We start from the raw sequence: 14,685 nt of genomic DNA on the forward strand, positions 1-14,685 counted from the left end.
TCCCAGAGTTGACATCTCCTTTTGATAGGGTAGTCCTCTGACCTTTGACTTATGTCAGAAGTCTGCCTGGACCACTTATCCTGTTGAGGCCTTATGTCCAATAGGTACTTTGCGTTTTTATCTATGACCTTCCTTTTTCTTGTTTTCAGAAAATGCCTGGGAAATTCAAGAGCCTGTTTCACAAGTTTGAGAATTTAACAGTAAGTTACCGTTCAAAGGGTGGCTGGGGCAGGGAAGAGGTGTGGGGGAAGTCAGTTCATATCCGCAGAGTCCGTAATAAGTATTGGTGACTGAAAGCTGATTTCTGGTTCTTAAGGTTTTTCACCAGGAGATGGTGAAAAAATGAGAGCTAAGAATAAAGTCTGACTGTCTCCTTTTGCCCTCTCCTTACCCACCATCTACTGCTATGCTGCACTCCAGAGGTGGCTGTGCAGATCGCACTTCAACAGTGGCAGGAGTTTGGTAGTAGGCTGATGTTAAAACTCCCGGGCTCTGTTCTCAGTTCAGCCACTCACTGGTGTAGTAAGGAGGGTGCAGTGGGGGAGGGGGGGGGGAGATCCACCCCGGGCACAGGTGCCCCTCCTTCTCTCTACCCCCCTTCTTCTCGATAACCCCTGCCACGCGCATGCGCCCTTTCCCTTCCCTCGTACCTCTTTAATTTTTCCTGCAAGAGCAGCATTACGAACTTGCTTCCCGTGGCTATCCCTCTAATGCCACTTCCAGGCCCCGCGCCTATGAAGTGACATCAGAGGGATAGCTGACATGACGCGGGCAGCAAGTTTATGCTGTTATCAGCCTAGAAAATTAAAAAGGTACGGGGAAAGGGAAGGGAGCACGTGCACAGCATGGGGGTCAGGAAGGAGCAGGAGGGGGGTGGAGAAGAGGGCGGGAGATGGGCGCCATTGCCACAGGCACCACTTACCCTCGCTACACCACTGAAGCAACTGATGATTCTTGGGCTCTATTCTCAGTTCAGTCACTGTTTCTGCACTCTTGGGCATGTATTTGTGCCAAAAAAAGGTGATCACTTACTTAACATACCAGAATGAAGATGAGGTTCTGCTGCTGGATGAAACTGCCCTTTCCTGTCCTGAGCAGATAGAGACAGTATTCCTACTGACCATTTTAGTATCCTTCCTCTGGAGAGACTCCAGAATTGTACACAATATTCTAAATGAGGTCTCACCAGAGTCTTATACAGGGGCATCAATACTTCCTTTTTCCTACTGGCCATACCTCTCCCTATGCACCCTATCATCCTTCGGTCCAGAAGAAGGCTATCAAAATGGTTGGTGGTCATCATCATAAGGCGTATGGTGACAGACTTAAAGATCTCAATATGTATACTTTGAAGGAAAGGCGGGAGAAGGGGAGATACAATAGAGATGTTTAAATACCTATGTGATATAAATGTGCATGAGTCTAGTCTGTTTCATTTGAAAGGAAGCTCTGGAATGAGAGGGCATAGGATGAAGTTAAGAGGTGATAGGCTCAGGAGTAATCTAAGGAAGTACTTTTTTACAGAAAGGGTGGTGGATGTGTGGAATAGTCTCCCAGAAGAGGTAGTGGAGATAAAAAGGGCCAGATTCTATAAATGGTGCTTGGTGGCACCGTTTAGCACAGTTGTCAATCAACTGCTAAGCATCCTTTATAGAACCATGCCTAGCGGCACCTAAGCAAACATAAGCATCGCTAGGTGTCCTAAACATAGGTGCCGTTCCATTAGGCCAGCGTTTCACTCACCTAATTGGCAGCATCTGTGTTAGATGCCTAATGATGCCTTATTCAACCACTCCAATTCCCATAGGCGTGGGAGGGCGCCTCCACTTAGGAGTTGCTAGGCGTCCTAAGAGTTTGATGCCGAACTCTTAAATTGTTTAATTAATATTTTTGTTTTGATTGGCTGAAAACTGGCATGGTCAATTACTGTGCCAATTAATTGGTGCTGATTCCGAACTTAGGTGTCACTAAGCAGCTACAATTAGTGCCTAGCGGCACCATTTATAAAATTCCCCAGAAACTGTGCCTAAATTCAAGAAACCATGGGGGCATCTCTTACGGAGAGGAGGAGATAGTAGATGCTGTGGATGAGCCATTTGGCCTTTATCTGCTGTCATAATAGTGAATGCTGCTGATGGGCAGACTGGATTGACCATTTGGCCTTTATCTGCTATCATGTTTCTATAGCCATAAAGTTCTATGACCTCACAATGCAAGTGTTAAGAGCCTTCGCTTATAACAATAATGCTCTATGACCTCACAATACAGGTGTAAAAAGCCTTAGCCAATAGGGAGAGGAGGAGATAGTGGATGCTGCGGATGGGCAGACTGGATGGACCATTTGGCCTTTATCTGCTATCATGTTTCTATAACCATAAAGTTCTATGATCTCACAATGCATAGGGAGAGGAGGAGATAGTGGATGCTGCGGATGGGCAGACTGGATGGGCCATTTGGCCTTTATCTGCCTTCATGTTTCTATGTTTTCCTCTAGCACAAGTCTACTGTAAAATAATTTACCAAGAACCCAAAGCACAAAAGGTTTCCTTGCAAGTAAGACTGGTTTTAACTAATGTTATTTGCAAGGAAATGCTCTGTCAATGCTCATAAGAGTTCTCCATGGCTGCTACCAATTGTCATAACGGCCTCTAAGAATACTATGCTAATGCATTACAAGGGGCTCATTAGTATTCTAATGAGTACTCCATGTAATGCACAGCCAGGAAATGCGTTGATTCCCATGCGGGGCCTTAGGTGCCTGAGCCAATCTGGGTTTTAGGTCCCTGGAAGAGGAAGGCCTGCCATTTTGAAGAGACTGGCCTGCTAGCAGGAGGAAGTGAGCAACCCTCTTGCTCAACTTTTCAACAAAAAGGTAGGGGGGGTGGTCAGGGGCAGGACATGGCATGGTGGGGGGGGGCTAGGCCTGGGGCAGGAGGGAGTGGGAATCCCTCGGGTCAACTTTTTTTTTTTTATTGACAGGGGTATGGGGTGGCTCTTGGCATTGGGGCAGGGCAGCCCATTAGACCACCAGGGTTTTGTTTTTGGGGTCACTTTTGTTTCTGCTCTCCCTGCCGGCTGATCATCTGAGCCAGTAGAACTTCCCCAAAGCTGCTGATTGGTGGCTTTGGAGCTTCCCCTGACAGCTCAGCTGATAGTGGCTGAACTGGCAGAGGAAGAAGCCCGGAACAGCTGAGCTGCAGGGGAAGCAACGAAGCCCCCGCTGGCCTCCGGGAGACCTGCAGCTCACTTGATTTGGGCAGGGAGAGCAACTTGACAGGAGGGAGTAGCTGTACCTATCAATTGCTCTTCTGAGCAAGTGCCAGACACAGTTCCTCCCTATTTTACTGACAATTCTCTGCACAAATAGCATGCATATACAGTAATTTGCATGCTATTGTGCCGAGCATCACCAGTAAAAGAAAACTTGCTTCTACCATGGTATTTTCTACTTTGGTATAGAACTTTGTACATCCAGACCCAAATCTCTTGAGGACACAGCAAGTGAAGTGGAAGCATAGCCAAGGCTCCCAGGAGGCTGTGAGAGATTGGAGGGCCACCACTCATGGCTTCAGTTTTATTTCCTTGACCACAGCCTAATCATGCTGATTTCTGTCGACACTGTTTAAAGTTTCATGGGAATCTGAAAGATTAAACTGAAAAATGTCTAGTCATGTTTTATTAAATCTGCAGCCTCTTCTGGGAAAGGGAGTGAAACAGTTTCGGTGCAGACTGGGTGCTGTAGGCTCTATGTCTCCTCTAGCTATATTTTCTTTTGACTGACCAGCATGATGAGGTCAGTCCTAGCCCCAGATTCCTCTCTCCTCCTCCCCCCCCCCCTCAGATACAGGTGAGCAATGCCACAAAGATGTGGGGAGAGTATGATGGCTGGGCTGAGGCTTCTCAGTGGGTGCAGAGGAGAACTTGCTTTGACTTGCTTGAAATGACAGGCGCGTCCTTTACTGTGCCCTGGCTCTGGATGCTACACGTGTTTTGGCAGCTCTGCCTCTGTGCAGAACTAAAGCTCAGAACAGCTCTGTAGATCCCTCCCTGCAGGAGCAATGAGGAACGCCTGTCTGTTTTTCACTATAGCACAAGTGCTGAAATAGAGGTGCGGTCATGCACTAGAGGTAATCTCCTTTCACACATTGGGCTGATGTTATGTAGCACTGTAATTATTTGAGTGGGACTCAATTTGATTTTTGACCTGCACATAGTACAGAATCTCTTTTGCTGTCTTTAACAACTGATGCGAAGAATTTTCTGTCAAAGGCTAAGGATTCAGTTCTTCAGTTTGACTTTTCAGCTGCATTTGTGTTATTTTACAAATGAAGCTCTCCAGGCTAGAGAATGACATGGCGACAAAATTCATCATCGTTCCCTTCCCTGCGGATAACTGCAGGAAACCATCCCATGTCATTCTTTAGTGTCTATCTCAACATCAGTCCTTCTACACCAGCATTCTTCAGTGCACGGCTTGAGTGTCAGTGGCTATGCCCATTCATACTCTGATTCTTATGTGAGCCAAGTATAGGATAATGATGCCATTGTGACATCACTGATGAGATTGGCTTTTAGGCATTGGTGGAATGAGGCATTATGACATCACAATCTCAGCTCTGGAATGTTGCTACTCTTTGAGCTTCTGCCAGGTACTTGGGACCTGGGTTGGCCACTGCTGGAAACAGGATACTGGGCTTGATGGACCTTCAGTCTGTCCCAATATGTCTATCTCAACCTCAGTCTTTCTACACCAGCATTCTTCAATGCAAGGCTTGAGGGTCAGTGGCTGAGCCCATTTATACTCTGATTCTTATGTGAGCCAAGTATAGGATAATGATGCCATTGTGACATCACTGATGAGGTTGGCTTTTAGGCATTGGTGGAATGAGGCATTATGACATCACAATATCTGCTCTGGATACCAGAGACTGTCATTCATTTGTGTATATTTGAACCCCATTCCTTCTACACCAGTATTCTTCAAAGCATGGCTTGAGGATCAGTAGTTGTGCCCATTCATACTTTGATTCTTCCCTCTCTCCTTAAAGAATGACATGGAGATGGTTTCCCGCGGTTATCTACGGGAACGGTGATGAATTTTGCCACTGTGTCATTCTCTACCGCAGGCAGGTTTAAGATATTTTACACCAGTGTGGCACATTAGTGTACCGCCCAAGATTCCAGGTGTGCCATGAGAGTGGGGAGGAGGAGAGGTGCCAGCTGACTGCTTACAGGACGTGCCTCTTGCGGCAAGAGGCATATCCTGTAAGGCAATCATCCGGCGCCTCTCTTTCTCTCTGCATGTCGCCCCTTCCAGCACCCCGCACTGGTGACTCAGGGCCCCTTCTGGAGGGCCTTCGTACATGTGCGACTGTTGGCGTGGTGATGTCACACATGCGCGTGACATCCACGGACTTCTGGATGCCTCGAGCTACGGCCACCACGTTTAGTGTGCCACAGTTTCACAAAGTTTGCAAGACACCGGTTTAGAGAGTTCTTAATTAATAGGTTCTCCCAAGTTAAAATGAAGGAATTTTTTTTTGCCACCTCAAAACTCTCTGCTCTCTCCGATTTTCTTTACTAGCTCTACGAATCAACTTAATTTAGATGTCCTACACTATTCATATGTTGATGGAATGTTTATACTTGTTCCTTTCACAATTTTGAGTGATGTGGCGCTCTCTAAACTGTCAAATTGTATTGAAGCGAAAGAAAGCTGGTCTAATTCGTATGTCCTGAAATTGAACACGAGAGAGAACATGCTGTTATGGTCCAGTAACCCGTTTAGATTGGTTCCTCAGACTTTAACTACTGGCTTATCTTTACAAATTGAGAAATCCTCTTCGGTGTTGGAGTTCATTTGAAATACTAATCTCACATTTGAGCTCCAGATCAATCAAATAATTAAGACTGGGTTTGTTTTTTTCAGACTGTGACAGCTAGAATGTCTTTATTTGTGGAAGAACATTATTCAGAAAAAGTTTGGTCCTTTAATCAGGCTGATGCATTTCAAATAAGTTAATTATGAAACTTTAGACGCTATAAAATGTGGCAGCTCATATGATTAAGAACATAAGAAGTTGCCTCCGCTGAGTCAGACCAGAGGTCCATCCTGCCCAGCGGTCCGCTCCCGCAGCGGTCCATCAGGCCTAATTGCCTGAACAGTGTCCCTGACTAATTTTGTAACTGCCTCTAATCCTCTAATCCTATCCCTATTACCTACCTCTACTCCTATCTGTACCCCTCAATCCCTTTGTCCTCCAGGTACCTGTCCAGACCCTCTTTGAAGCCCTGTAGCGTGCTCCTGCTTATCACATCCTCCGGTAGTGCGTTCCATGTATCCACCACCCTCTGAGTGAAAAAGAACTTCCTGGCGTTTGTTCTAAACCTTTCCCCCTTTCAATTTCTCTGAGTGCCCCCTTGTACTTGTGGTTCCCCGTAATTTGAAAAATCTGTCCCTGTCTACCCTTTCTATGCCCTTCATGATCTTGAAGGTTTCTATCATGTCTCCTCTAAGTCTCCGCTTTTCCAGGGAGAAAAGCCCCAGCTTCTTCAGTCTGTCAGTATATGAGAGGTCTTCCATACCCTTTATTAGCTTAGTTGCTCTTTTCTGGACTCTCTCAAGTACCGCCATGTCCTTCTTGAGGTATGGCGACCAGTACTGGACACAGTACTCCAGGTGCGGGCGCACCATTGCACGATACAGTGGCAGGATGACTTCCTTCGTCCTGGTCGTGATACCCTTCTTAATGATTTTTAGGTGAACAACTAGAGTCACTCCATTATTGACCTGTGCACTGGCTCCCCATCCAGGCTCAAATTCATTTCAAAGTGGCCTGTACTGTCTTTAAACTATTTGAAGGAACTGGTCCTGAACATATGATTCAATTATTTTTGTACCCTATTAATGCCAAATTTTTAAGATCTGTCAGCACATGCACACTTTCCTTCACCAAAAGGTTTACATTAAAGTTCTTTTTGGGTTCCAAGCTGTTTAGTGTTGGCAGATGTCTTCATTTTTACTGTCTTTTTAGAGGTTCACTGAAAACTTTTCTATTTCAGCAATGTATCTGTTGATTTGATTATATTTTGGCACGTTCCATATTATGCTTTTGGCTCTTATATTATATGACTATCGCTGTTATCTGCTTTGCACCTTTATAGGATTCAGCAGAATACAAAATTAGATTAGATTTTAATAGTGGGGGAGAATAAATCTTGCTGTCCTTCTCTTTCCAGGACCCATGCAGAAATCACAAGAGCTACCGAGAGGTCATTTCCAAGATGAAGCCTCCTGTGATTCCCTTTGTGCCTCTGATACTGAAAGGTAAGTGACCATTCACAGGAACCGTCCAAAATGACAAAGACTAAGGGACACTCGATGAAGTTACAGGGAAATACTTTTAAAACCAATAGGAAGAAATATTTTTTCACTCAGAGAATAGTTAAGCTCTGGAACACATTGCCAGAGGTTGTGGTAAGAGTGGATAGCGTAGCTGGTTTTAAGAAGGATTTGGACAAGTTCCTGGAGGAAAAGTCCATAGTCTGTTATTGAGAAAGACACAGGGGAAGTCACTGCTTGTCCTGGATCGGTAGCATAAAATGTTGGTACTCTTGGGGTTTTGGCCAGGTACTAGAGACCTAGATTGGCCACCATGAGTATGGGCTGCTGGGCTATTCTTATGCTCTCTGATACTGAAAGGTAAGTGACCATTCACAAGAACCTCTTTTAGAGAGCAGTTCAGGGCAGAGATGAACAAAGCGTAAGGGTTTTGGGGGCTGCAACAGAGGGTAGTAAAGACCTGCAAAGATAGGATAAGAAATAGGAACTGGCTGACTTTACTTTTCACAGTTTCTGACCCAAGAAAGGCCACATAATAGAATCTGGCGTTCTCTTTCCAAACTTCCTTCCTTTCTCTTTTCTTGTGTGACTTATTAATGTTGATCACCATTCCTCCTTCTGTTCAGCTCCCTCTGTTCCCAGGCTCCGTCTGCTGCGTTATCACTCTTCCATCTGTGGAGAAATATGCTTGGAAATAAAATTCTCTTTCTTTTATTCCAGATTTGACTTTTCTGAATGAAGGCAGCAAAACCTTCCTGGATGGATTAGTTAATGTAGAAAAAATGGTGAGTTTGCATCTGCTAGCAGTGTCCCTTTCTGAAGAGCTACTGAGATCCCCACTGGTGAGCGTGAGCTTGCCAGAAGTGTGATTCGGTGCCAGGTGTGCACAACTGACAATGTGGCATCCCTCTTGTGCACTACACCCGGGCCTTGCAGACACTGGGGGGACTGCCCGATCGCAAAGCTGAAGATCTGCAATTATGCTGGTGGCAGGCTGGGAGCTGCTGCCTAGAGGCCCACGCAGCAGAATCAGAGCCAGGGTTTCCATGGCAACCTCAAACTTTCTCCAGCAAAAAAAGCAGACAATATTGTTAAAAAAAAGGAAGAAGACATCATCTGATTTTTACTTAACTCTAAAGGGTCAAAATTTGGGAATCTATCCATGATCACTCTGATTGTAAAAGTGCCTGGCTTGCTAGAGACAGTGTTATTTGGGTCTTGAATGCTGTGCACTGAATTATTTGTGGTAGAAAACAGAATGTGGCATCGATCAGATGTAATCACAAGGGTTATCATTTACTGTAGAGCTGTCATGTGAATGCTGCCTAGTGATGTAAGAATCTGTGGTATTAAGCATGATTTTCAGCTTCATCTAGGAGATAAAAATCCATTACAGTGGCAGGTGCTTGTGACTTATACATTACATTAGGGATTTCTATTCCGCCATTACCTTGCGGTTCAAGGCGGATTACAAATGGATTGTCCGGAGATTAGAAGTATTTAGGAATAGTTTGTATATTTCTTTGAGTTGCTAAGGATTCCATCTGAGTTGTCATGATATTAGAAGTTCATATGTAGTAGTTGCAGGTGATGCTTGGGACATTTCTGATTGTGTTAGTTTGGTTTTATGTGTTTTATGAATAGAAGGGTTTTTATTTCTTTTTTGAAGGTTTTGTAGTCTGTGATTATGGAATAACCATTGCAGTCCCATCAGGTGTCCTTTCCTCCTAACTTGTGGGAGTAACAAGAAAGGGGTTGTCCCTTTATAATAATAATAATAATAATAACTTTATTTTTGTATACCGCAATACCACAAAACAGTTCAAAGCGGTTTACAGGTTAAGAGACTGTACATTTACAGCGAAGTTACAGTATATCAGAAAACAGTTCAGATCAATTTATGCAATGCAGGTGCAGAGAATAATTAACAATTATTTGGTATAAACCAGTGAACAATAACCTATTGGTCTTTATCAAGTGACCTGGACTAGCCTCTGTCAGACAGGATGCTAGGCTCAGTAGACTGTTGATTAGAGCATGATATGGGGACAAATTTTTCCATGTCCCTGCAGGAACTCATTTTCCTATCCCATCCCCAGAGTTCTTTTCCTGTCCCTGCCCCTGCCCCATTCCTGCAAGCTCTGTCCTCATCTTAACAAGCTCCAAACACTTTAAAATCATAAGTGTTCAAGGCTTGTGTGGTTAAGGCAGAGCTTACAGGAATGGGACAGGGACAAAACTCATGGGGGACGGAATGGAGAAATTGAGTTCCTGCGGGGATGGGGAAAAATTTGTTCCTATGCCATTCTCTTCTGTTGATCTTACGTAGCATAGTGTATTCCTGGTATTTCTTTCCATGCCTGCCACTGGTCTGCCTTGTCACTTGTCTTTCCAAAGTACTGACCATTGGGCAATAGTGGCTCAAGATGCCCACCCCATGTGCAGGGTCCCTCTGTTTGCTAGGACAGGATGCACCACCAGAAGACTAACCTTATGCTCCCTTTCATGTAGCACTCTGTGGCAGAGAAAGTGAGGACGATCCGGAGTTACCGCAGCATTCCACTGCGTAAGTATTTGTGAATATTAGCACTTTCTGTCACACATTTTTTTCAAGTTTCAAGTTTTTTTCAAGTTTAATATTTATTTGATTAATCGCTTTGTCTACATTCAAAGCGATTTACATATGAATTAAGTTTACAAACTAAAAGAAGTTTTAAAATAGTTAAAGACTAACGAGACACAGACAATAACTACACAAACTGGAAACGAAGGGATAGGTAGGGGAAGAAATTACAATATATTTAAGCAGAGTGGGGAACAAAAAATGGAAAACACATATGGATGGGAAAAGAATGATTGAATAAATTTTGTGAGGAGAAGAAACATTTGGTTCCAGGACTTGTTGAATATTATTAAAGGAAATCAATAGTGTTAATTTATAAAAGCGTCGTTAAATAAGAAAGTTTTCAGTTTATTTTTGAATTTATCTAAATTGATTTCTTCTCGTAGATAAGTGGGGAGAGAATTCCAGGTTTGAGGAGCTGTGACTGAAAAGATATACTGACGGCGCGTATTTATTATTTTTAGCAAGGGGATCGTTAGTAGATGCTGTTGGTCTGATCTTAAAGTTCTATTGGGGGAATAAGGGATTAATAATTTATGAACATTTGTCAGAAATTTTGTAGTTACTACAGAAGAACAAACATAGAGTGGTAAATACAATGACTTCTAAACTTCTAGAGTGGCGGTTTTGCAAGGGGGTGGGACTTCCGCTTATGTACAGGTGCCTAAATGTTAGGCGTGATGATACTGGGTTGCATTTGTGTTTTGAAATGGAATCTAGGTGCTTTGGGTGCCCTCACAGTTAGAGAATAACAGGGGGGGAAATTTGTGCTTGTCACCGTCCCGTCCCTGCGAGTTCATCCCGGTCACTGTCCCAGCCCTGCAAGCTCGGTCCCCATCACCGTCCTGTCCCCGAGGAGCTTGGTCCCCGTCCCCACAAACCATCTGATTCCATCCACGCAAGCCTCAGAATCGTTTTATACTGAACTTATTTTATTAAAGTATAAAAAGAAACAATATTCTGTACAATTGTCATTTTATAAATCAAAGTTCTGGCTGCTGACTAGAGAAAGAGATGTTGAGCTGGCAGGGCTTTGTTTATAAATGTTTATCAACACAACTAATATACTACTTTATCCTAAAGCAAAAGAAAAGAAATATAATTTTTTTTTTTGCCTTTGTTGTCTGGTTTCTGCTTTCCTCATGTTCTCATTCAATTCATATCATCCATTGTCTGCCTTCTCTCTCCCTTCCATCTCTCCCTCCACCCCCACCCCCACCCCCAATTGTTCTGGCACCAATCTTCTTCACTCCACTCCCCCCCATAGTCTGGCATCTCTCTTTTCCCCATTTCCCTTCAGCATCTTCCCCTCTCTCTTGCCCATTTCCCTTCAGTGTCTTCTCCCCACTCTCTCTTTCCTATTTCCTTTCAGCATCTGTTTCTCTCACCCCTCCCTCTCTCTCCACTTCCCTTCAGCGTGCGTGGTCCAGCAGCCCCCCCCCCCGATCGCCAGAAATCCTCCCTCCCTCCTGATTGCTGGAGATCCTCCCTCCCTCCCGATCACTGAAGTCATCTCTGAGTCATCCGAGGGCATCTCCCTCCATTCCTTCCTTCCCCTCACCTTATTGTGGTGATTTTCTGGGCTTTTTTAATCTCCCAGCTGCCCGAGCTGGCTTTCAAGTTGAGTTTGGCTGCCGAAACTTCTCCTCTGATGCAACTTCCTGTTTTTGGAGAAGTTTCGGCAGCCAAATGCGACTTGATGAAAGCTGGCTCGGGCAGCTGTGAGATGAAAAACCACCACAAAATCGCCCTGGTAAGGAGAGGGAGGGAACCGCATGCATTCCCGACCTTAACTGTGGAGACAAGGCCATTCACCGCTCCATGAGGCGGTGAATGGCCTTGTTCCGTACCCACGGCGACAACGACTTTTTCTTCCACTGTTTCGGTTGGTTACCTGTGACTAGCCAAGGGTAACAGCCACTGTATCATTCTCTACCCACAGTGATTCAAAATCTTTATAAACCTCATCAGTTATATATGTCATCGTAGAATCTGTCTGTGGTGAACTGGCTAGGACACATTGGTGGTATTGTGGATATGGTATGCCGGTTATGAAGCAGTATAGGGGGGAAAAACAGACATTTTGTAGTGACTTTTTGGTATTACACCACTTGGCTGGCAGTCAGTTTCCTCACAGCAGTCAGTGCACCTTGGATTATATTCAGTACTTGCAGTGACCGTGCTTTTACGCCATAATTTAGCCAATGGTTTGGTCTACCGAATTTGTATATTTGAGTTGACTTCCAATGTATTGTTGTCCCCTGAGGAAGGAAATCCATTTTGCCGATACTATGATCATGGTTGGGACAGTGTCTATATAATAAAACTGGTGTGGTTGGATTGGACATCATACTTGCCTTCTTTTTCGCTGTTGACGGTTGAGTAGCTACACAGGTTTTTAGTGCTCCGTTGCCATTTGAGCTATTAGACAGTCACTTGTTTTAACACCATCTATCTGATCACCATCCACACCCTTGAGGCAGGCTTTTTAAAGCCGAAACACGGCTGTGTTGGGTCCACAAGATAGATTTGTTTTAATACACTGTGTTATGATATGTCTGGAATTTAAACAGTTACTGTATTTTTTGCTCCATTGGACGCACTCTTTTTCCCCCCAAAAGTGGGTGGAAATAAGGATGCGTATAATAGAGCGAATATGCAAAGCGCCCCCCCCCCAGTTAACTTATTTTAATGTTGCCACCCTCCCTTTCTTGCCAGCCCTCTTCTTCCTCCACACACCCCCTTACGCGTACCTTTTTAAAAAAACTTCTGGCGCCCCACTCGCTGAGAGTGGCGCAGAAGGGTTGCTGGTTGCCTGGTCCCCGCTTCCACCGAGAACGGCAGACATGGCTGCCTCCTCTTCTGTTCTCTGGTGGCATAGCGGTGCACCAGGTTGCCTGCCTGGTCCTGCGCTGCTTCCCGTGAGAACTCAGGCAAGTTCCTTCTTTTTTGTTTGGTTGTTAATGTGATGTATCCCACAGTTTACTTTTGAATGGATATTTGAAAAGGGTGAACGCCCTCTGCTGTGTTTTCTTGAAACTACAACTTGGCTCACATTATTCTGCATTTTCCTATCTTCCCTGCAGGTCTAGAGACTGAATCGTCCTTGAATCACTTGCAGGCAAAAGCTTATGTGCGGCAGTTCCAAGTTATTGACAATCAGAATCTGCTCTTTGACCTTTCCTATAAGCTGGAACCGAATCATCAGTAAAAAGAGTGGTGCACAAGTCGCGCTGGCAGCAAGGCACCAATTTTTTCTGCCATGGCTTTTGGAGCTGCACCGCAGGATGTCAGCATCCCTCTCTCTAGTAACACGAACCATATAACACTAACTTCTTCTTCCCCCTTCCCCCTAGAACCAATGTTCCTCACTGCCACCAGCAGCAGCAGCTGAAATCTCAAGAACTGTTTCTGCCTTCAGGAAGTTAGTGAGACCTGAACTGGTTTGTGCTGTGATGCAGGCATGGACGTCAAAGCCAAGAGATTTACAGAGAGAAGGCATGCAGCATGTGCCTGTCCTGGGATGGTCCCAGGTACAGGTGATGTTACAGAGATGAACTCACAGGCAGAAATGGTGTCACAACTGCCAGCATATTGAGCGAGTGCTGCTAGCTATGAACCGGTGTAGAAAAACAAAACAAAACCCAAGAAAAGACACTTGAAAGAACGTTTACAGACTTGCCCAGCTCTAAATGGGCAATTGTCAGAAAAGCTACTTAAATTCCCTGGCGCACTTCTTTTATACTTCCTGTTTTGTAAGGTTTGATTTGATCCTTTCTTAATGTGGGACTGGTCTGATATTTTTCTTGCACTGCTTTTCATCAACCCATATTGTGTCTGACTTCATGTTTTATGTTCACTCTCACTGTATTCTGTGGACAGACTTGAACATGGATGGATTGAGACATCCAGGCTTTACTTCTATTGAAAGCAATGGAAATAAAACCTGGATTTCTCAATCCATCCTCTTTTTTTCTGGAGCCATAAGGTAACCCTAATATTATGGAGCATAAATGCACTTTTCCTGTGCAAGAGTTGGCTGGTTCCTGCCAGGATGTTTGGCCTCACAATATTAGCTCCATATCGGTGGAATTCAGCTGCTGGTACAGGAACTGAACCCACTGGGAAATGACAGGAACCTTTTTTAAAAGAGGTAAGTCAGTCAGAATACGGATTGTTCTGACTTTTCAACTGGAAATGGCATCCCTTATTGTATTTTAAAAAAAAAATTATACCTTTGGGAGAAAAAACAGCAAAGTTAACAAGAGATCCGTAGCCTGCCTGAATCAGAACAATTATTCTTTCACATTAAGGGCAATGGGTGCATGGAGTGGCCTCTCAGGCAAAAAGGGAAGTTAATGGTAATGATATTCAAGAAAGCTAGGGAGAAGCACAGAGGATCCTTGGCTGGGGGAAGAGTGAGGGGTAAATCCTGGATTAGCACAGAGGATCAGCTATTGGGTGAGGGGTGAGGATAGAGCCTGGGATAAGCACAGATGATTCTTAGCTGTGGGAGAGTAAGGGAGTAAAGCCTGAGATAAGTAGAGGTAGGGGTTACCAGTCATCTGGGTGTCCAGATGTTTTTTTTTTCAAATGGGGGAGCCAGCTCTCCCAACTCCCCTACTTACCTCCTCCACGGGCCTGGATGCTGTAGTTTAATCTTTGGGCAGCTGGCAGCAGTAATGAGGAGAGCCTGCTGCCGCTGTCCTGACCCGGAAGC

General features: G+C 44.6%; 1 protein-coding gene across 1 annotated transcript in view; it reads left to right on the forward strand.

Annotated features, from left to right (window-relative positions):
• RAPGEFL1 (Rap guanine nucleotide exchange factor like 1) overlaps positions 1-13,754 on the forward strand; it is a 60,345-nt gene extending 46,591 nt beyond the window's left edge. The window contains exons 11-15 of the mRNA XM_033917312.1: positions 150-200; positions 7,240-7,327; positions 8,063-8,127; positions 9,854-9,908; positions 13,052-13,754. Coding sequence (XP_033773203.1) covers positions 150-200; positions 7,240-7,327; positions 8,063-8,127; positions 9,854-9,908; positions 13,052-13,176 — 384 coding nt within the window. The 3' untranslated portion in view covers positions 13,177-13,754. The remainder of the gene's footprint in view (positions 1-149; positions 201-7,239; positions 7,328-8,062; positions 8,128-9,853; positions 9,909-13,051) is intronic.
• The last annotated feature ends 931 nt before the right edge of the window (positions 13,755-14,685 follow it).

Source organism: Geotrypetes seraphini, chromosome 13 (genome assembly GCF_902459505.1).
Source record: "Geotrypetes seraphini chromosome 13, aGeoSer1.1, whole genome shotgun sequence".
In the NCBI taxonomy this organism is placed as follows: Eukaryota; Metazoa; Chordata; class Amphibia; order Gymnophiona; family Dermophiidae; genus Geotrypetes; species Geotrypetes seraphini.